This window comes from Neoarius graeffei, chromosome 26 (genome assembly GCF_027579695.1).
Source record: "Neoarius graeffei isolate fNeoGra1 chromosome 26, fNeoGra1.pri, whole genome shotgun sequence".
NCBI lineage: Eukaryota > Metazoa > Chordata > Actinopteri > Siluriformes > Ariidae > Neoarius > Neoarius graeffei.
Genome location: NC_083594.1, coordinates 8502144 through 8526030, shown reverse-complemented (window position 1 = coordinate 8526030; position 23887 = coordinate 8502144). Strand labels below are relative to the sequence as shown.

At 43.1% G+C, this 23887-nt stretch overlaps 1 protein-coding gene across 3 annotated transcripts in view; it reads right to left on the bottom strand.

The window, feature by feature from the left end:
* The window catches only part of chd5 (chromodomain helicase DNA binding protein 5), a 135624-nt gene that overhangs the window by 56211 nt on the left and 55526 nt on the right, over positions 1–23887 (bottom strand). For 2 of the 3 annotated variants that reach the window (XM_060910648.1, XM_060910649.1), the window contains exons 5-14: positions 20784–21025; positions 20429–20541; positions 20166–20292; positions 17493–17659; positions 12748–12966; positions 10029–10235; positions 7028–7239; positions 6301–6432; positions 6105–6213; positions 640–831 (exon numbers count right to left, since the gene is read on the bottom strand). In XM_060910648.1, coding sequence (XP_060766631.1) covers positions 640–831; positions 6105–6213; positions 6301–6432; positions 7028–7239; positions 10029–10235; positions 12748–12966; positions 17493–17659; positions 20166–20292; positions 20429–20541; positions 20784–21025 — 1720 coding nt within the window. The remainder of the gene's footprint in view (positions 1–639; positions 832–6104; positions 6214–6300; positions 6433–7027; positions 7240–10028; positions 10236–12747; positions 12967–17492; positions 17660–20165; positions 20293–20428; positions 20542–20783; positions 21026–23887) is intronic. The other variant, XM_060910650.1, reaches the window with a different exon arrangement.

Below are 23887 nucleotides of genomic sequence, written 5' to 3'. Positions count from 1 at the left end.
GTCAAGCCTACCGTCACTGTGTAACCTGTTTAAAACACGTTTTTAGTTAGCGGGACTGCAGCTTATCACCGCTCCCACCCGCGCCTGCATATGTGCACTTCCGGTCCCGCCCATGCCCGCAATGAGCTTTCAAAATTTGTCCCGCGAGTCCCACGGGACTCCCGCGGGAGTGCAGGGCTCTAGTCTAAAGCCTCGGTCACAACCGGCCATACGTGCTCCTACGGCCGGTCTACGTGCAAAAAACACAAGAAACGCACGGGGGGCGCGCGTGAAACGCACAGAGGGCGCGCGTTTGACGTGCTGATTTTCGAGCCGTAGACTGGCCGCAGAGGTTCTTTGTCATGTCAAACAAACTCTACGGGCACTTATGTTTTTTTCAGGTTGCAAGACAAACTTACGGCCAACGTGCGTCTTTCTCCATGAACAAAAAAAACGCAGCGATTTGGGAAACGCCAAAAATCACACGGCCAAAAAATCATACGTCCGGTTGTGACCTAGGCTTAATATTACAATTTAAAGCCTGTCTTTTCAAGTTTTCCGACTCCGAAGCATCATTCCCAGTTCTAGTGCACTTGCAAAAAGTCATAATCAAGAAACTGGAAGTTCGTTCACTGAGAATAGCGACCACGTCCGTCTCACCTCTTTATAGAGCGAGTACAGGAACACGATCGTCTGTACCGTCTTGCCCAGTCCCATCTCATCAGCCAGGATGGTATCGGTTCCCTGTGCCCAGGAGAAACGCAGCCAGTTCAGACCCTCCAGCTGGTACGGGTGCAGCGTTCCTCCTGTAGCATCGATATACCAAGGCTGCTGCTCAAATTTTACAGTGGGCTATGAACGAAAGGAAAAAAAGAAAGAAACAGATGACATGATAGAATTCATTCCTGTGTACTGTTCACTATTCTAAGCTTTGAAACTGGATTTAAAGTTAATATTACTCTGCACAAACTTATTTACAAGTTCTGAAACTATTCCCAAAATCCAAGCCTCAACTCAATTCTGCAAGGAATAAATCATTCACGGGAACGCTGTTAAAGGAAAATCATCAACTTTCAAAGTGCAACTTCAAAGCGGATTATTTTCCTGAAGTGTTTTATTCTGTTTACACCACAGCAATTTACCAAGGATGATTTATTTCTTGGTTTTTAGCTGTTAAAGAACAACTTTTTATCCATTTATTGCTACATTTCATGTTGTGGAATATCACATATGTGTTATCACTTATGCTCCAGTAACTAAAAGTAATCATTTCTTCACCAGACTCTATTTATCCTCTTTTTAATAAGACAAAAAAAACAACTCACAGGAATGGAAGTCGCTTTGTTTTGAATTAATCTGAATATACAGTGGTGCTTGGAAGTTTGTGAACCCTTTAGAATTTTCTAGACTTCTGTACAAATATGATCTAAAATATCATCCAAGTTCTAAAAGAACTTGTAAAGCAAAACAAATGAGACAAAAATATTATACTCAGGTTATTTATTTATTGAGGGAAATGATCAAGTATTACATATCAGTGAGTTGCAAAAGTATGTGAACCTCGAAGATTAGCAGTTCATATGAAAGTGAAAGATAATCAGGTGTGAGTGGACTCCATGTTTAATTTAAAGAACAGGGATCTATCAAAGTCTGATCTTCACAACACGTCTGTGGAAGTGTATCATGGCGCAACCAAAGGAGATTTCTGAGAGTTGTTGATGCTCATCAGGCTGGAAAAGGTGACAAAACCATCTCTAAGGAGCTTGGACTCCAACAATCCACAGTGAGATAGATGGAGGAAATTCAAGATCATTGTTACCCTCCCCCGGCGGCACGGTGGTGTAGTGGTTAGCGCTGTCGCCTCACAGCAAGAAGGTCCTGGGTTCGAGCCCCGGGGCCGGCGAGGGCCTTTCTGTGTGGAGTTTGCATGTTCTCCCCGTGTCCGCGTGGGTTTCCTCCGGGTGCTCCGGTTTCCCCCACAGTCCAAAGACATGCAGGTTAGGTTAACTGGTGACTCTAAATTGAGCGTAGGTGTGAATGTGAGTGTGAATGGTTGTCTGTGTCTATGTGTCAGCCCTGTGATGACCTGGCGACTTGTCCAGGGTGTACCCCGCCTTTCGCCCGTAGTCAGCTGGGATAGGCTCCAGCTTGCCTGCGACCCTGTAGAAGGATAAAGCGGCTAGAGATAATGTGATGTGATGTGATGTGTGATGTTACCCTCCCCAGGAGTGGTCCACCAACAAAGGTCACTCCAAGACCAAGGCGTGTACTAGTCTGCAAGATCACAAAGGAACCCAGGGTAACTTCTAAGCAACTAAAGGCCTCTCTCATATTGGCCAATGTTAATGTTCCTGAGTCCACCATCAGGAGAACGGTGAACCAGAGCGTCAGCGATGCAGTAGTTCACACAGCCATACCATGAGAAACCAGACTTGTTTATAATTAGCCAAGTTGCTCTTCATGAGAACAATTAGAGCTTCCAAACAAAACAATCAGAATTAAAATCCTTTTAAAGATATTTTTTGGGGGCTTCTTTCACCCCCACTGGACAGGACAGTGCAGAGACAGGAAACGAGCAGGAGAGAGAGACGGGGAGGGATCGGGAAATGACCCCGGGCCGGAACCGAACCCAGGTCCCTGGGTCCATGGCACGGCGCCCCATCCACCCAAGCCACGACGCCCCCAGAATTAAAATCCATTGAAAACTCAGACAGGAGTAGCAATTTTCCTGAAAGTTTGTTAACCAGCCTAATTAGAGACTTGTTAATGAGAAATCACAAAACCAAGGAGTAACTTTTGTGCAGACTGATTAGCTCTTCCAAACAAAACAATCAGGATCAAAATCCATTGAAAACTCAGGGAGAAGTAGCGACTTTTGTGAATTCCTGATGGATGGATGGACGGACAGACGGACGGACGGATGGCAATAGCTCGTCGCCCTACAACCGGTGAGCTAACAACAATAGCGTGCATGGTACAGTTGCAGTGAAAAAGGTGCTGCTCTCCAAAAACTGTCTACAGCTTACTAAAGATCACGTGGACAAGCCAGAAGGCAATTGGAAAACTTTTGTGGACGGATTCCATCCATCCATTATCTGTAGCCACTTATCCTGTACAGGGTCACGGGCAAGCTGGAGTCTATCCCAGCTGACTACGGGCGAAAGGCGGGGTACACCCTGGACAAGTCGCCAAATCATCACAGGGCTGACACAGAGACAAACAACCATTCACACTCACATTCACACCTACGGTCAATTTAAAGTCACCAGTTAACCTAACCTGCATGTCTTTGGACTGTGGGGGAAACCGGAGCACCCGGAGGAAACCCACACAGACACGGGGAGAACATGCAAACTCCACACAGAAAGGCCCCCGTCGGCCACTGGGCTTGAACCCAGGACCTTCTTGCTGTGAGGTGACAGTGCTAACCACTACACCACCCTTTTATGGATGGATGAGACCAAAATCGAACATTTGGTTTCAATCAGAAGCATTATGTTTGGCGAAAGGAAAACAATGCATTCCAGGATAAGAAGCTTATCCCATCTGTGAAACATGGTGGTGGTAGGATCATGATTTCGGGCTGTTTTGCTGCATCTGGGCTGGGACAGATTTTTATCATTGATGGAACAATGAATTCTGAATTATTCCAGCGAATTATGGGGAAGCCACAGCCTAATGGTTAGAGAAGCAGCTTTGGGACCCAAAGGTTGCCGGTTTGATTCCCTGGACCAGCAGGAATGGCTGAAGTGCCCTTGAGCAAGGCACCTAACTCCCAATTGCTCCCCAGGCTGCTCTGGGTATGTTGTATATCGCTCTGGATAAGAGCATCTGCTAAATGCCATTAATGTAATGTACCGTAATGTTATGAATTCTAAAGGAAAATGTCACGGACATCTCTCCGTGAACTGAATCTTAAGAATAAGTGGGTCATGCAGCAAAATAATGACCTCATCTCATCTCATTATCTCTAGCCGCTTTATCCTTTTCTACAGGGTCGCAGGCAAGCTGGAGCCTATCCCAGCTGGAGCCTATCCCAGCTGACTACGGGCGAAAGGCGGGGTACACCCTGGACAAGTCGCCAGGTCATCACAGGGCTGACACATAGACACAGACAACCATTCACACTCACATTCACACCTACAGTCAATTTAGAGTCACCGGTTGACCTAACCTGCATGTCTTTGGACTGTGGGGGACCCAGAGGAAACCCAAGCGGACACGGGGAGAACATGCAAACTCCACACAGAAAGGCCCTCGCCGGCCCCGGGGCTCGAACCCAGGACCTTCTTGCTGTGAGGCGACAGCGCTAACCACTACACCACCGTGCCGCCCAAAATAATGACCTTAAACACACAAATCATTCTACCAAAGAATGTTTAAAGAAGGATAAAATGAATGTTTTGGCATGGACAAGTCAAAGTCCTGACATTAATCTAATTGAAATGTTGTGTGAGCAGCTCATATGAGGAAACACACCAATGTCCCAGAGCTGAAGCTGCTCTGTCCAGAGGAATGGGATGAAGTTTCTCCAAGCCGATGTGCAGCACTGATCAGCACAAGGCGCTCACACCAAGTTTTCCTCGATAAATAAATGACCAAGTATAACATCTTTGTCTCATTTGTTTAAAGGTCCCATGGCATCATTTTTTTCATTAATTGTGCGGTGGTCTCTAGTATGAATGAATGCCCTGTGAGCCGGTTTTGGTGAAAAAAATGCTGTGGTTCTCCTGTTTCAGGCTGTTCTAGTTTGGTGGAGGAGCGGGTGGCGGGAGAACGACAGGATTTCAGCTCTTATCATTAATATTCATGACATGTAAACGGGTTACCTCTGATTGGCTAACAGCACTGTGACGCTACCTCCAGTGGGTCAGAACAAGCGGATGTGGGTGTCTTACTATGGCGAGAGAGAAGGAACAAACCGCGAAGGGAAAAATACCGCGCGCTGACGTCATTAAGGTGCGACGCGAGGAAATAAAATAAATTCAACAAATGTTTGGGTTTTTACTGAACAAACAAACGAATAAAATGAACGAGTGACTTAAAAAAAAGAATGTGGGTGTCTTTGTAAAAACTGTTTTGATTGGCTATTATAACAGAGCATGCTGCATGCTTTTTGGTTTTGTAGCGCAGAGTACCTGGCTAACTGCAGGAAGCGGTTAGCTGCACAGCTAATGTAGCCATTGCAAGGCTAACGTGGCACCGATTTTAAAACACGGCAAAACGACTTAACAGTTATACACTTACTTGTTCGGTGTTTGTGGCTGATGCGGCAGGGATGCTTGGTACGGACCCAGGCTTCAGTGACAGTTGATGTGCAAAACCTGCCCTGTACTGTCCCAAGTTGTGGAAACATTCATCAGGAAAATGCTTCCAACAAACATACACCGTCTTAGGTAGACTCGACGGCATATTATTGGAGTAAATAAAATTAAGCCACTGCATCTTCAGGGGCTCTCCCGTCGGCAGTAAAAACAGACTCTTTTCTGTGTTGTCACATCCATGTACAGTACAGCGCAACTTCCATGTTTGGTGGCAACTTTTGAGCTGGGCGGGCAATCCATACAGTGGGTGGGAATCCAGAGGGGGGGCGTGGGGATCATCTCCCTTGCTGACGTAGTAAAGGGAAGAGCCTATCAACGCGCCATTTTGACGCGCCATTCTCAAATGTTGACAAATGTTGGGCATAGTTTGGTTTACATATGAAATTTCTAGCCACTGGGGTGACTTAAGAAGGTCAGAGGAACTCATTTTAACGTTAAAAAACCTCAGAAAGTGAAAATTTCATGCCATGGGACCTTTAACTGGGTTCTTGTTATCTACTTTTAGGACTTGTGTGAAAATCTGGTAATGTTTTCGATCATATTTATGCATATCTAGAAATCTACAGGGTTCACAAACTTTCAAGCACAGCTGTAATCTGTTTATAAATGATTTATTTGTAAAATAAAAAAATTATTCGGGAAAAAAAAAATGTCCCCGGTCTTTGGTTGAAAACTTTATTTTTAGCTCTGTTCCAAATTAAAAAAAAAAAAAAATAGGTCATTATAACTAGAACAGAACATCAGGGTTTTATTTCGGATTGATTTAACAGTTTTAATGGTGAATTCAAGAAATGTGCTCACATCCACGATGGGCGTCTCAGGAGGAGGTTCTCTTCTCTTCAATTCCTCTTTCAGTCTCTTTCCTTTTCTCACCACTAGAGGACGATGGTCTTCACCCAGCATTTGCTCCCTGAAAGATGATGATGAGTTTGAGTTGATGATTTTGGGTGTTTTTTTTTTTAAATATATATTACTTCCGAAATGGTAGTGAATTTACCGGTGGTCCCAGTAGGCCTGTTTACAACTTTCATATTCAGGGATGTCAAAGTCGTCCATCTCCCATGTGCACTGGTCGTACGGTAAATCTCTCCACTTGATCAGGTAGTGAACGTCTCCGTCTTTGTCAAAACTGCATCGTGCATGCAGACAAAAGTCTTAGGCACATGTAAAGAAATGCAGTCGACCAGAAATGGCTTAAAAATAATGGAAATGTTTCAACATTTTAAAAAATACTATAAACAGTACTCAGTAAGCCAGAATAAATGAAACAAAGTCAATATTTGGTGTGAGACGACCCTTTGCTTTAGTCTCAGGTCCAGCGAGTGCAGTTTTATGCGGAAATGAGCTGTAGGTTTTACTGAGCATCTTCCAGAACCAGCCACAGTTCTTCTGGACACTTTGACTGTCACACTCGCGTCTTCATTTTGTACCGAAACCCAGCAGCCTTCATTATGATTCCTTTTTAGTCTGAAAAGTGCTCTTTTGTGGAATATTCTGCTCAGATACATTTTTTTTTCTGTAACATTTAATTTTGTGCTATAAAAACAAAAAAACATTTGGACTCTAAAATGTTTTCGTGTTGCTGACTCGATAATGTACAAGTCATAAAATAGAATTTGGAGTGCCAAGACTTTTGCACAGCACTGTATAATTTAAGAAACACACATGGCAGTGATGGTCTTGACCATAGGTGTGAGTTATATTATTATCGTGTTCTGTATAACCTGTGGTTGAGGATCCGGTGGATGATTAGCCATTCAGGTTTGATCCCATAGCGATAGAAACGCTCCTCCATTGCGGCGTACTGTGGATCTTTGCTCTTCCTTTTCTCATTGTTCAGCTCCTCTTCGCCTGAGCCGTAATCAAAGGGCGGAGGCTCGTCCATGTCGTTCTTACGCTGGTAATTCCTGTACATGACCGTGTGGTAGAGCTCCAACTATAGAGAAGGACAAAAAGATAAGACGTCACTCTAGTACGTCAGGCTGAGGTTTTTTTCCACAAAATAATCCCATTTAGAGTAATTATAAAGTTTACTCGAAGGACACTTGGTAGAGTCCATACGTCCGCCAAGCCACATATCCGGATTTGCATCAAAATCTAATCAGTTGTTCCTTGGCCCATGGCTCACCTTTCCTCCAAATTTCATCCAAATCTGTTCACTACTTTCTGAGTTATGCTGGGGAAAAGGGATCAGGACGCTTCGTCCAATGACCATTTTGTCCAATAGTTGAGACATTTCGTCCAAAGCCTTTTTCATACACACTATCAATTATTTTATACATGTGCAACAAGATTGAGATATAAACAAACCATAATTCATTTAAGGCAGGCCTCAACGTTAACTTTTGACACCTTTTTGGCCTCAAAAAATTTTTGCCCCCCCCCCCGAATCTCCTTTTGCCCTAAAATTTTGCGGTATTTTGGCAAGTTTTCAAGTACACGGTTCAAGGCAATACTGGTGTGTTTTCTAGGGGTCTAATTGAATTATTTAGACAAAAGTACACGTTTTAAAAAAAAACATTTATCTTTAAAAACAACATTTATTTCTGCAACAGAAGAACAAGACAAGCTTTCCTGAAAACATGAAACACAAATCAATATCATATATGTAAGATTTACGTACAGTACTAGTACGTAATACGTCTTTTTATATAGAGTTTAGGATGCAAAACACACTTTGTTTTGCCAATAAGAATGACCAGCAATATTGCAAAGATGAATTATAAAACTAAAAACATTATAAAACAGGAGTCTGTACTGCCGTACTGTCTTATCATTCAGTTTGTCATTGCATTTAGGAGGAAATTAAACAGTGTGGGTGGTTACTGTTTGAGACACAAAAGCATGTCTTTCCATTCATTGAATGGACTTCCCACTAGTTTTTTTTACGTATTATATATGTGGACATCCTGAAGTCAACCCGGGAAAATGTAGAGGGCACCAGTGACCTCTCGTAATGATGAAAAGCACAAAATGTGCATGCGCACCTGAAGTGAGCCAATCAGAATCGCTGTTACAAATCAGGAAGAAAAAAACAAAACGCCGATCACAGGGGAGGCGAGGATGCCGGTTAATACGTCTTGTTTTTTGTAACAGACTCGCTTGAAAATTATTTTTGTGCTTAAAGAAGCCGACCATAGGTGTGCCTGAATGGGTCTAACTCGCTAAAATGTTTCTGCCCGAGTGTCTTGGTTGGGCAAATCGGGCATTACCTGGCATTGAGGCTTGTAAGGGAGTGCATTAAGCACTATCAAAGCCTCTTTTATATGCACTATCAATTATTTTATATGAGCAAAAAGATTGAGATATACAGTAAACAATTCATAATTCTGCACGGACGTGGGGTAATACTTCGCACTGAATGTGCGTTTTCTTATATCTGGATATCATATCTCGCACTTGTCAAGGATATCTGGCAAGTGCAATTATAGATTTTCTATGTAATTTGGTCAAATAAAAATGATCACAAGCAGCCCCGGCCGAACGCGCCCGAAGTTGACCCTCGCTGATTCCCATCATTTCCAGTTTTGTTTTCATTTTGCAAAAATGTGTTTTGCGTCGGTCAAACTCCATTGAGAATTCCAATTTTTTCAAACAAACAAATACCTGAAATATAAAATAATTCATAGTGCGTATGAAAAAGGCTTTGGACGAAATGTCTTAACTATTGGACGAAATGGCCTGTATCCGGGGGAAAAAACAAACAACCAATCAGAGGCAAAAACATAACGTCCTCCAATAAAGTTTGCGGCGGTAAAAATTCTTATTATAAATCTATACGACAGAAATTAATTCATTTCTTTCAAAACAAAAAAGGAATCTTAATTTATCTGTATACATGTGACATGTGAAGGGCAGCAGCCAAAAAATAAATAAATTAATTAATTCTCTCATCTCATCTCATTATCTGTAGTCGCTTTATCCTGTTCTACAGGGTCGCAGGCGAGCCGGAGCCTATCCCAGCTGACTACGGGCGAAAGGCGGGGTACACCCTGGACAAGTTGCCAGGTCATCACAGGGCTGACACATAGACACAGACAACCATTCACACTCACATTCACACCTACGCTCAATTTAGAGTCACCAGTTAACCTAACCTGCATGTCTTTGGACTGTGGGGGAAACCGGAGCACCCGGAGGAAACCCACACGGACACGGGGAGAACATGCAAACTCCACACAGAAAGGCCCTCGCCGGCCACGGGGCTCGAACCCGGACCTGCTTGCTGTGAGGTGACAGCGCTAACCACTACACCACCATGCCGCATTATAATAATAATAATAATAATAATAATAATAATATGAGTCAGAAAATTCATTTTCTGATCATCAAAACCTTTCTGGGGCAAAAAAAATGTGGACTTTTATCAACAATATGAATAAATAAATATACACAATCTTCACTCTTTTTTTTTCAGAAGATAAAAATTTTAACAAAGATCAATACTTGTTTTTTTGTTTTTTCCCACAAGTCTTCACATTTCCAATGACCCACAGCATTTGACATCAGTGTCATTGTGTTAATTATGAATATGTTTAATATATTGTGGACCAAAAGCAGCATGCTGTTATTTATTTTGCCATAAAAATGACTCGTACTGAATGTTACTGTGATGAATGAAACGCCACAACAAAACGCATCCACACAAACGCATTCAAAGTGCGAGATCTGAGGGTGAAAGAAGCTCTCGTCTCACGTAATAAAAACGGAGAATATTTTCATCACCTGTAGCTCGCTGACCCAGGAACAGTGCCAGTAGGACAGACCCGCCCACTTCACAAACAGCAGCCTCTCAGGGCGACCCTTCAACGGAGGTTTGACCGGTACGTCCTCCTTTTTACCATCCTGAGTGGGGAGAGGCTCGGGAGGTAAAGGCGGATCCCCCCACATCCAGTGCAGAATCTTCTGAACTTTCCCTTTAAGAGGGGGACACTGGGGAAAGAAAGAAAGAACATTTTATATTTTACGTTTGCGTTTACTCTACGAATTATCTTGTTTCTATTTATTGGGGGGAGGGGGACTCTTTGGAGATGCCAATAATTTTGTCAGACATCATTTTTGCCGAAAAAGTAATAAAAAACATTTTTTTCTGTGTTTGTTTGAGGAAATAAGTCAAATATTTTTCTGATTTTTAAAAAAAAATCATCCCCCCCTCTTTCAGAGGGTGCCAATATTTATGGAGTTGGCTGTATTTCAGTCATCATATCATCACAAACTAAACAAACAGCTTGCACTGATGAAGCACTGAACAATCTATAGAAGCTGAGTGTCGCTGCAGTTGAGTGCAAAAGTTTCCCCCCCCCATGTGTTGAGGGGGAAGCCATGGCCTAATGGTTAGAGAAACAGCTTTAGGACCAAAAGGTTGCTGGTTTGATTCCCTGGACCAGCAGGACTGGCTTAAGTGCCCTTGAGCAAGGCACCTAACCCCCAACTGCTCCGGCAAGAATGGTGGTGTACCTTGTGTCTGATTAGCCAATGAAAAACTGATGTGATTATCAGTTCGGGCATTGAACCTGACCAACTCAACTGACGTGTTTTTAATATTATTATTTGCAAATGATTACAAAAATATTCAGGGAGAAAAAAAAATTTTCTTTTGCTATTGATATCTTAACGGATACAATTTCATTGTTTGTGTTGCTTGTCATAGTGATGGGACATCTACAGAAATATCTTTTATGTTAAGGGGACGCAAACTTTCGCATTCAAGTGTAAATATTAAAAACAAAATAAAAAACATATATATATATATATATATATATATATATATATATATATATATATATATATATATATATATATACACAGTGGTGCTTGAAAGTTTGTGAACCCTTTAGAATTTTCTATATTTCTACATAAATATGACCTAAAACATCATCAGATTTTCACACAAGTCCTAAAAGTAGATAAAGAGAACCCAGTTAAACAAATGAGACCAAAATATTGTACTTGCTCATTTATTTATTGAGGAAAATGATCCAATATTACATATCTTTGAGTGGCAAAAGTATGTGAACCTCTAGGATTAGCAGTTAATTTGAAGGTGAAATTAGAGTCAGGTGTTTTCAATCAATGGGATGACAATCAGGTGTGAGTGGGCACCCTGTTTTATTTAAAGAACAGGGATCTATCAAAGTCTGATCTTCACAACACACGTTTGTGGAAGTGTATCATGGCACGAACAAAGGAGATTTCTGAGGACCTCAGGAAAAACGTTGCTGATACTCATCAGGCTGGAAAAGGTTACAAAACCATCTCTAAAGAGTTTGGACTCCACCAATCCACAGTCAGACAGATTGTGTACAAATAGAGGAAATTCAAGACCATTGTTACCCTCCCCAGAAATGGTTGACCAACAAAGATCACTCCAAGAGCAAGGCATGTAATAGTCGGCGAGGTCACAAAGGACCCCAGGGTAACTTCTGAGCAACTGGAGGCTTCTCTCACATTGGCTAATGCTAATGTTCATGAGTCCACCATCAGGAGAACGCTGAACAACAAGTGTGCATGGCAGGGTTGCAAGGAGAAAGCCACTGCTCTCCAAAAAGAACATTGCTGCTCATCTGCAGTTTGCTAAAGATCACGTGGACAAGCCAGAAGGCTATTGGAAAAATGTTTCTTGGACAGATGAGACCAAAATAGAACTTTTTGGTTTAAATGAGAAGTGTTATGTTTGGAGAAAGGAAAACACTGCATTCCAGCATAAGAACCTTATCCCATCTGTGAAACATGGTGGTGGTAGTATCATGGTTTGGGCCTGTTTTGCTGCATCTGGGCCAGGACGGCTTGCCATCATTGATGGAACAATGAATTCTGAATTACACCAGCAAATTCTAAAGGAAAATGTCAGGACATCTGTCCATGAACTGAATCTCAAGAGAAGGTGGGTCATGCAGCAAGACAACGACCCTCAGCACACAAGTTGTTCTACCAAAGAATGGTTAAAGAAGAATAAAGTTAATGTTTTAGAATGACCAAGTCAAAGTCCTGACCTTAATCCAATCAAAACGTTGTGGAAGGACCTGAAGCGAGCAGTTCATGTGAGGAAACCCACCAACATCCCAGAGTTGAAGCTGTTCTGTACGGAGGAACGGGCTAAAATTCCTCCAAGCCGGTGTGCAGGACTGATCAACAGTTACCGCAAACGTTTAGTTGCAGTTATTGCTGCACAAGGGGGTCACACCAGATACTGAAAGCAAAGGTTCACATACTTTTGCCACTCACAGATGTGTAATATTGGATCATTTTCCTCAATAAATAAATGACCAAGTATAATATTTTTGTCTCATTTGTTTAACTGGGTTCTCTTTATCTACTTTTAGGACTTGTGTGAAAATCTGATGATGTTTTAGGTCATATTTATGCAGAAATATAGAACATTCTAAAGGGTTCACAAACTTTCAAGCACCACTGTATATATATATGTAGGTGTGTATTTTCCCACCATGCACCGCGGGCACAGCCACTCTCCGTTAGGGATCTCAGGCAGAGGCGGGTTCAGGCAGTGGATGTGGTAGGAGGAAGGACATGTGTCGCAGCACAGCAGCTCGCCACCGTCTTTACACACGCGACAGAACTCCATGTGGTCGTCCTCTTCCTCTCCTGCAGCGTCCTCTTCCTCCTCGTCATCGTCCTTCGCTTCCCACTGAATCCCCTCCTTCTCCTGAGGACAGGAAGTCGTCAGAACTCACACCGGGCTCACACTAAGGCCAAGTTTACATTAGACCGTATCTGTCTCATTTTCTTCGCGGATGCACTGTCCGTTTACATTAAAACGCCTGGAAACGCCGGGAAACGGGAATCCGCCAGGGTCCACGTATTCAATCCAGATCGTGTCTGGTCCGGTGCTGTGTAAACATTGAGAATACGCGGATATTTTGTGCTGAGCTCTAGCTGGCGTCGTCATTGGACAACGTCACTGTGACATCCACCTTCCTGATTCGCTGGCGTTGGTCATGTGACGCGACTGCTGAAAAACGGCGCGGACTTCCGCCTTGTATCACCTTTCATTAAAGAGTATAAAAGTATGAAAATACTGCAAATACTGATGCAAATACTGCCCATTGTGTAGTTATGATTGTCTTTAGGCTTGCCATCCTTCCACTTGCAAGTGGTAAGTGATATGCGCTGGGATCACACACACAGCGGCTCAGTCCCGAATCACTGCTTGTGCGCTTCACTCGTGCGCTCTGTGAGCTGCGCAGGGCCGGAGTGCGCACCCTCCAGAGGGCACTCGCTGTTCAGGGCGGAGTGATTTGGAGCGCAGGATGCCTGCGGAGCCGAGCGTATCCGTGTATTGGCGTTGCTGTGTGCACGCGAATCGTGTATTGGTGTTGCTGTGTGCACGCTAATCGTTTTAAAAACGTTAATCTGATGATCCGCTGATACGGTCTAATGTAAACCCCACCTATGACTCACAAACGCATTAATATTCATGATATAGTCATTGTAGTCATTAATCATTCTGAAAGTAACAGCTCGCTCACACTGACTTTGAAAATCTTTGACGTGGTGAAGTTTTAAATTTCACGTAAGATGATATTTAAGTCATGTTTTCGGAAGGAGTCTCCAGCGTCGGCGCTTTGTAACAGTCAGAGGCTGTTACTTTTCTGACGTGATCAATTTTCAGGACAGAGATCTGTTGCGGTTTTTCTCTGTATAATAAAAAGCTGACTTTTTTTTAACTTTGAGAGAGAGAGAGGAAAAAAGAGGCGGGTGAAAGAATGAAAGTTTACAGCAACGCATCTCATCACCTCCATACTGTATCTATGCTCCATTTACATGCAAAAATAAATACATCCGTTTCAAACAGCGTAAACGTCACTGCCCAGATACACTCACCGGCCACTTTATTAGGAACACCCATCCATCCATCCATCCACCCGCCTGCTGTTTGATGCAGTTCTCTAATCAGCCGATTCCTTGATGCATCAGATCATGCAGATACAAATCAAGAGCTTCAGCTCATTAACATTCACTTCAAACACCAGAACGGGAAAAATTGTGATCTCGATTTTTGTGTGACTTTCTTTCACTGGGGCATGGGTGTTGGTTTGAGCCAGGTTTGAGTATTTCAGAAACTGCTGAGGGCGGCACGGTGGTGTAGTGGTTAGCGCTGTCGCCTCACAGCAAGAAGGTCCGGGTTCGAGCCCCGTGGCCGGCGAGGGCCTTTCTGTGCGGAGTTTGCATGTTCTCCCCGTGTCCGCGTGGGTTTCCTCCGGGTGCTCCGGTTTCCCCCACAGTCCAAAGACATGCAGGTTAGGTTAACTGGTGACTCTAAATTGAGCGTAGGTGTGAATGTGAGTGTGAATGGTTGTCTGTGTCTATGTGTCAGCCCTGTGATGACCTGGCGACTTGTCCAGGGTGTACCCCGCCTTTCGCCCGTAGTCAGCTGGGATAGGCTCCAGCTCGCCTGCGACCCTGTAGAACAGGATAAAGCGGCTAGAGATAATGAGAATGAGATGAGAGAAACTGCTGATCTCCTGGGGTTTTCAAACACACGACTGTCTCTAGAATTTACACAGAACGGTGTGAAAAACAAAAAAACATTTTTTTTTTGCGTGACTGACAGTTCTGTGAGTGGAAACAAACGGCTTGTTGATAAGAGGTCAGAGATCAGAAAATGGCCAGATTGGTTCGAGCTGTTTTTCCAGGAAGGATATAGTAACTCATATAATCACTCTTTACAACCGTGGTGAGCAAAAAAGCATCTCAGCAGAAATGCAACAGCAGAACACTACACTGGGTTTGGGTTCCACTCCTGCAGCCAAGAACAGGAATCTTCGACTCAAGAACAAGATCCTATTAAAGTGGCCGGAGAGTGACTTGTACGCATCCTTTACTGTACGTTGGCATGGATGTTAAGCAATACGTCCACTAGAGGGCAGCTTAGAGGCAGCATTGTAGACGTCATAGAGATGTTTAAAATCTCATCTCATCTCATCTCATTATCTGTAGCTGCTTTATCCTGTTCTACAGGGTCGCAGGCAAGCTGGAGTCTATCCCAGCTGACTACGGGCAAAAGGCGGGGTACACCCTGGACAAGTCGCCAGGTCATCACAGGGCTGACACATAGACACAGACAACCATTCACACTCACATTCACACCTACGGTCAATTTAGAGTCACCAGTTAACCTAACCTGCATGTCTTTGGACTGTGGGGGAAACCGGAGCACCCGGAGGAAACCCACGCGGACACGGGGAGAACATGCAAACTCCGCACAGAAAGGCCCTCGCCGGCCACGGGGCTCGAACCTTCCGGACATTCTTGCTGTAAGGCGACAGCGCTAACCACTACACCACCGTGCCGCCCATATGTTTAAAATTATTCAGAGTACACACAGTCCGCATACCTATACGAATTTAACGGTGAGCATAAACGAGCCTTAAGAGAAATTAAACACTGCATGATGTGCTGTTATCGGAAAATAATCAACTTTGCAATAATCAATTTCACAGTTTGATTACGTGATCTGTTCTACTCTAATTCTAACTCAAGTTTATATTCAGACATGTCACAATGACTAATTATTCCTCACTGCAGAACAAAAAGTCCATGAGGTGGAGCTAGGCAAAAAAGTGCAGCCGAAACCCAAGGGGCGTGTGTTTCAGCCTGGATGAGTGCGTTTAATGCGCTGTGCAATGTTGTGAGGGTTTGAAGTCAAGTCTATAAGCTTAGACTTATAGGAGGAGGCGGATCAGATCCAGCTCCACCCCCTGGACTATCTCATAACGTCATATCTCATCTCATCTCATCTTATCTCATCTCATCTCATTATCTGTAGCCGCTTTATCCTTCTACAGGGTCGCAGGCAAGCTGGAGCCTATCCCAGCTGACTACGGGCGAAAGGCGGGGTACACCCTGGACAAGTCGCCAGGTCATCACAGGGCTGACACATAGACACAGACAACCATTCACACTCACATTCACACCTACGGTCAATTTAGAGTCACCAGTTAACCTAACCTGCATGTCTTTGGACTGTGGGGGAAACCGGAGCACCCGGAGGAAACCCACACGGACACGGGGAGAACATGCAAACTCCACACAGAAAGGCCCTCGCCGGCCCCGGGGCTCGAACCCAGGACCTTCTTGCTGTGAGGCGACAGTGCTAACCACTACACCACCGTGCCGCCTCACGTCATATCTGTTATGTGAAAAAAATACTTTGGTAATCCATTGTTATATAAATGTGAGGATTTTTATCACAGACAAGATATGATCAATATTTTATTCCAGATGTCACCCTGAGAAAACAACACCGTCCCAGTAGGGACATTTCAGTCAAGTGTTTGGATCAATTTCCGCCACGATCCGCTACCTAAAAGATTTTTTAAGTAGACCAACAGGCTACAGCGACAGGAAGAGTCGATCATGTTTTCCGGATTTATTTCCATAAAGCTATCGGTGCTTCAAGTCCTTCTTATTCCCATCACTGCTGCTGGTGCGGTTCTCTGAAACTAATTACATAGCGTGCTACAGAGAAAGTCTTTTACGTTTCTATTCCATTTGAACCTCGGGGGGAAAATACAGTTCGATTTAATTCAATTCAAAGTACAAGATGCGATGGAAGTCATGTCGACCAGCTTCCATTTGAACCAACAGTCACCTTTAAAGAGATTCGTAACGTAATAAACGTGAAGCAGAAAAAATAAATAGCATGTGCCATTTTCAGACAGCCAGAGCTACAAGGCAAGAGCAGGAGAGAGTTCCTCAGATGTTCCTGAATAAAAGTGGATCCTTATAGGTACATTTAATGTTGAAAGGAAGAAAACTGAAGCTTGTTACTGAGAAACTGGAAAGATTTCCGTCGCGAAGGCTTTCCTGTTTTGGAAAACTTACATTTACACGTTCAGTTGATGCTGGAGACTCTTTCCAAAAATGGCAGCATATCAACAATTATACACGTTGGCATTCATCTTACGTTTGGAAACAGAAGTACTGCTGTTTATTTTTCGCGAGAGCTGACGATTGGCCAACTACGGTAGAGTAGGCGGGGCCGAGCATTGTAAAAATGCTAATCAGAGTTTAGATGATAAACAGAGCTGAGTTGTGACGATCAACAGCAGTGAAATGTCTCAATATGTTACTTGTGTTTGTGAGTTAGTTAGTATTTGGTGCGACAGTGCAATAATTATTCATAAATTAATAAATAATATTGTTTTGTTGATGGCGAAATCGACTCACGCAGTGAGGGCAGCTCCATCTGCCCTCAGGGGCCTTCTCCAGCTCGGGCTCGAGACACACAAGGTGATAGGCTCGAGGGCAGGTGTCGCACAGAATGATCTCACCGCCCTGCTGACACACCTCACAATAGTCCTGATGATCCGTCTCGTAGCCGTCTCCGTCCTCTCCTTCACCCAGAGGGACAACCAAAAGTCAAACGCACAGACATTAAAGGAGAACTGAAGTCATTTTTAAACTTGCTTTATTTCTTAATTCACGTGTTATTCAGTTACGTTTTCGGTTTTAGTAACCTTATATCGTGACCCGTATTGGCAACTAATTGCAATTAAATATACTTATCGGCCTGTTCGGTTTTTAGCCGTGTTGAATTTAGTTCATTTGGTCCACGGCAGGCGTCGCTTATTCACGTGATCTTCACGAGACTTGTGCGAGACTTCGAAATGTGAAGAAGTGTCAGCCAGGTGCCAGTGCTGCCATTTAAAAAATTGTTTTCTAAACGAAATATTGTGCAAAAACGAGTTTAAATGATGATTTTGCCTGCTTTTTTCAAACTTTCCTGATTGCTATCAAAACAAACAAAACTTCCGGCTTGATTACGTCAGCATTCGAAAGAGGGCGCGCGCGTCTTTTGACAACGTTAGCAGATGTCGGTCACTTTGATTTCCGCTGTACGTTTTACTTCCGTCCTACGATGTCTCGCACAGGTCTCAACGAATCTCGTTTACGGCCATCGCTTTGACATATGGACTGATATATTACAGAGCATATTTCAAACACTCATAACCTGCTATTAGCCTGGCAAACCAGACTAAATGTGAATATTTAGTCTGGCCTCGATCCGTAGACATTTCCAAAGCGGGTAGGAGGAACAACCCGCTGTCTTTCAAACTGTCTCTGTGCGTATAGGCCAACGCTCTGACCAATCAGCGCAACAGTGACTGTGACGTAGTCAGAGCGACAGAAAGCAGTGGGGGAGACCTTGAAATAAATAATTTTTCAAAATGCGTATTAATTAATAAACAGGTTCTAGATATTAAGAAGTTTGGAGATAATGACCACAAGTTTGGAGTCTGTACCACATACACATTTTTTTTTTCCAAGTGTTTTTCAAGGGTTTGCTTAAACTGTTTTTGAGAGTTTTTATTTAGTGGTGTTTGGTGAAATAATTTCCCTTAAATTTAAAATAACGGGAAAATAAGAAACAATCAAACAGTAATGTTTCAAAGCTGTTTATTAATTCTTCGTACTGCACAAACTAGCCCATCCTTTTGGCTACGAGCGGAGCCAGCTGGTAGATCAGACTTTTGCCATAGCCGGTCGGCAAAACAGCGAAAACGTCCTTCTTGAAAAGGAATGAGCGGAGAGCCTCTTCCTGCTCATGTTTCAACAAAAACTCCAAGTCTAATTCTTCTAAAACTGATTCCAAAGCGGAGTCAAACGCGCGCTGTTCACTAGCCCGTAGCCAGCTTTCCTGTTGCGCTTTCTTCAGCGTCGCGCAGCTTTGTCGTCACTCCTGCAAAAGCCCGCCCAAAGAATCCAAACAAAAACCTTGCGTTGTGATTGGCGGGCACGATTTGATGCCCGGGGTGTTTTTGTTTATATGGTGCGAGGCTAGACCCATTCGCTAGGCAAAAATATTTTTGGCCGCTAGGCGGGTGGGTCTAGTTTACTAGGCTAACCTGCTATAGCAGCGACAAAATAGCGATAAAAAATGCATTCCGATATTTAATAAAATGAGATCAATAGAATTTTAATAATAAAAAATTTCCTTCAGTTCTCCTTTAAAAAAAACAATAAAAAAAACAAAGCACAAATATTTCTTTTCTTTCAGAGAGAAGAGAAAAGCTGGAAGAGAAATAATCTGTCTTTTAGACAAACGGAAAGTCCAGTTAAAGTCCAGTTATCTGGGGTCAACTGGACAAACTTATAGTGAGTCCGGAAGAGAAGTGAAGAAGAAAGAGCAAGGTTGCAGGTTGGAATGGATGGATGGATGGATGGATGGATGGATGGATGGATGGATGGATGGATGGAGGAGTGGAAGATATCAGGAGTGATTTGTGACAGAAGGTTGCCAGGAAGACTGAAAGGGATGGAAAAGTGGACGAGACAGTAGTAAGAGCAGCGACGTTGGATGGTTTGGAGACAAAAAGACAGGAGGCTGAACTGGAGGTCGCGGAGTTGAGGATGTTGAGATTCTCACTGGGAGGGACAAAGTTGGACAGGATTAGAAATGAGAATATTAGAGGGACGGGACATGTAGGACAGCTTGGAGACAAAGTGAGATAAGAAAGGTGAGATTGAGATGGTTTGGACACGTACTGACAAGAGATCCAGGGTATATTGGGAAAAGAATGCTGGAGATGGAGTTGCCAGGGAGAAGGAAACAAACGAGGATGAGCAAAGATGAGATCTATGGATGTGGTCAAGGAGGACATAAGGACGGTTGGTGTGACAGAAGCAGATACAGAGGACAGAAGAAAAAGAAGAAGACAGTCCAGTTACAAAAAAATGTCATTTTCAACAAATCAATAGATTTGAAGTAATTGACGTTTCTTGTATTTCCTCTCACTAGTATTTCTTCAAACGACCGTTCTTTTTTTTTCCGTTAGGCTTTTTGCACACGCAATCCTTCAGGTATTAAAAAAATAAAAATGTAGAAAATAGTCTCTTTACTTTTCCTCTTTTTGCGTCCTCGTCTTGTTTTCTTCTTGGGCACCCCCGAGGCGTCGGAGCGAACGGAGGCACTGTGGATGCTGATGTCATCAAAGTCAGAGAAGTCGTCTAAGAAATCGTCCTCGCTCTGTCAGGAACAAAGAAGGAAACATTATGCGAGAAGATGAAGTACTTTTGAAGGATGTGTACAGTTAAAAAAACAAAACAAAACAGCACTTCTCATGAAAACGACCCAATTTCTAGCTCGACGAGGCCACTCTTACCGAGGAGGCTTTTTTCCGCTTGCTGCTCTGGCCTGCCTTCAATTTGGACTTCTTAGCTTTTGCTTTCTTCTTCGTGTCCTTTGGCTGCTTGCTCTTCTTCCTTGCACTCGGCCCTTAAATAGCATACAAACAGATTATGCAGCAGTATTATAGGTCTTGATCCACTTCGAATTGCTCGTATGAATATTAAAAACTAAATTACACACGAGTGGATTGAAATAAGGCTTTTTTTTTTAAAATCATCCTCCGTGATTTTAAAGTGTAAATGTAAAATGGCTGCCATGCATTGTTTTGTGCGTTTTAATCAAATAAACTAATCTGTTCAAGGAAATGTAGGAAGACAAAATATCCTCACCTTTGCCCTCTTTGGTTTTGGCTTTTTTGACCTGCCCCGTTGGAGAGAGCTGCTGGATGCTGCTGATGGAGATAGAAGGTGTGATATTGACCGTTTCCACTGCGGCAGCCACTGCAGCAGCTACAGCCGTTGCCGAACTGCCTTTAAACGGGTTGTTGGCGCTGAACTCGCGCCATTTAGCGCCTAACACTGTCATCATCTTGGACATTGGGATTTTGGGGTTTTTCTTGGCGATGAGAGGCCTAAGTATCAGGTAAAATAGAATAGAAAAAGAATGAAAGGCAATAGTGATAAAAAGAGAGAGATTTAATTGTGAGCATGGCTTTATTTGTTAAAAAAAACATTAATCCATAAAATACACTGTTAAATTGATCATTAAAGGGAAGGTTTGGGATTTTTGAACCTGGGCCCTATTTTCCCTTCTCTCTCGGTACGAATGACCACGAGTTGGCCTACTGGTTAGCATGTCCACCTCTCGACTGGGAGATCACGAGTTCTACTCGTGGTCGGGTCATACCAAAGCCCATCATAAAAATGGTACCTACTACCATCTGGCAAGGCACGCTGCTATACGGATGCAAGTAGGAAGTCAAACTCTTGCGGTTACCAGAGGACCAGCCCCCCACTGTAACTCTAGCTGTATAGGCAAGAGGCCGAGGGCTATTGAAACGGAGATCGGCGCCACACCCATATGCCTCAAAAGAGCTGGTTCGTATTGGGATAGGAGACTGCCTGGGAAGACCAGATTCAGGCATGGAAGGGACTTTGGCTTGACTTGACTGGGTACGAATATTTATTCAGGACAAAAACAACTGAAATTGGTCCAGTATTGAGTTAGAACGCTATAACCGTCAACTGCACAATAGCCATACAAAGGGGCAATCAACCACATCAAAATAAACCACGTTTTCAACACTGACAGGCTCATAACCAGAGAGGTCCACAAGCATCGGCAACCGGTGGTTTTCTCCACCCACAGAGACGGTCTGCGCCAGGCTACTCGACCCCAGAAAAAAAAAAAAGTGCCTTTCAACGTTCAAGCCATTTATATCATCTCCGCTGTGCATAATTTGCTGCAAATCCAATTATTCCACCATGAAATTGTCTTTGATTCGAGTCTCACATGACCGGAAGCGACGCCATGTTTGTTGATTGATTCTCGCGCTCTGATTGGCTGAGTCGGACTACATGACCACGCCATAGCGTACAACCCCGATTCCAAAAAATTTGGGACAAAGTACAAATTGTAAATAAAAACGGAATGCAATGATGTGGAAGTTTCAAAATTCCATATTTTATTCAGAATAGAACATAGATGACATATCAAATGTTTAAACTGAGAAAATGTATCATTTAAAGAGAAAAATTAGGGGATTTTAAATTTCATGACAACAACACATCTCAAAAAAGTTGGGACAAGGCCATGTTTACCACTGTGAGACATCCCCTTTTCTCTTTACAACAGTCTGTAAACGTCTGGGGACTGAGGAGACAAGTTGCTCAAGTTTAGGGATAGGAATGTTCACCCATTCTTGTCTAATGTAGGATTCTAGTTGCTCAACTGTCTTAGGTCTTTTTTGTCGTATCTTCCGTTTTATGATGCGCCAAATGTTTTCTATGGGTGAAAGATCTGGACTGCAGGCTGGCCAGTTCAGTACCCGGACCCTTCTTCTACGCAGCCATGATGCTGTAATTGATACAGTATGTGGTTTGGCATTGTCATGTTGGAAAATGCAAGGTCTTCCCTGAAAGAGACGTCGTCTGGATGGGAGCATATGTTGCTCTAGAACCTGGATATACCTTTCAGCATTGATGGTGTCTTTCCAGATGTGTAAGCTGCCCATGTCACATGCACTAATGCAACCTTATACCATCAGAGATGCAGGCTTCTGAACTGAGCGCTGATAACAACTTGGGTCGTCCTTCTCCTCTTTGGTCCGAATGACACGGCGTCCCTGATTTCCATAAAGAACTTCAAATTTTGATTCGTCTGACCACAGAACAGTTTTCCACTTTGCCACAGTCCATTTTAAATGAGCCTTGGCCCAGAGAAGACGTCTGCGCTTCTGGATCATGTTTAGATACGGCTTCTTCTTTGAACTATAGAGTTTTAGCTGGCAACGGCGGATGGCACGGTGAATTGTGTTCACAGATAATGTTCTCTGGAAATATTCCTGAGCCCATTTTGTGATTTCCAATACAGAAGCATGCCTGTATGTGATGCAGTGCCGTCTAAGGGCCCGAAGATCACGGGCACCCAGTATGGCTTTCCGGCCTTGACCCTTACGCACAGAGATTCTTCCAGATTCTCTGAATCTTTTGATGATATTATGCACTGTAGATGATGATATGTTCAAACTCTTTGCAATTTTACACTGTCGAACTCCTTTCTGATATTGCTCCACTATTTGTCGGCGCAGAATTAGGGGGATTGGTGATCCTCTTCCCATCTTTACTTCTGAGAGCCGCTGCCACTCCAAGATGCTCTTTTTATACCCAGTCATGTTAATGACCTATTGCCAATTGACCTAATGAGTTGCAATTTGGTCCTCCAGCTGTTCCTTTTTTGTACCTTTAACTTTTCCAGCCTCTTATTGCCCCTGTCCCAACTTTTTTGAGATGTGTTGTTGTCATGAAATTTCAAATGAGCCAATATTTGGCATGAAATTTCAAAATGTCTCACTTTCGACATTTGATATGTTGTCTATGTTCTATTGTGAATACAATATCAGTTTTTGAGATTTGTAAATTATTGCATTCCATTTTTATTTACAATTTGTACTTTGTCCCAACTTTTTTGGAATCGGGGTTGTATATAGTTATGTTACAGAGCCAAGCAGTGTACTACAGAGGGTAACTGAGAAAGCCAAGCATGCAAACATCTGGAGGGAAATTTCATACATATTTTGCAAGTATTTTACAGGAAAATGGTTCATAATTTTTTAGCTGAGAATGCACCCACTGCAAAAAACTGAAAACTGAATTTGAGGAGAAAATTCCTTCATACTAGTGAAATTATCTTGCTGCATGGACAGATAATTTGACTTGACTAGACATCTTGGAATAAGTTGGTTACAATCTAGGACTAGTTTTAATAATCTCAG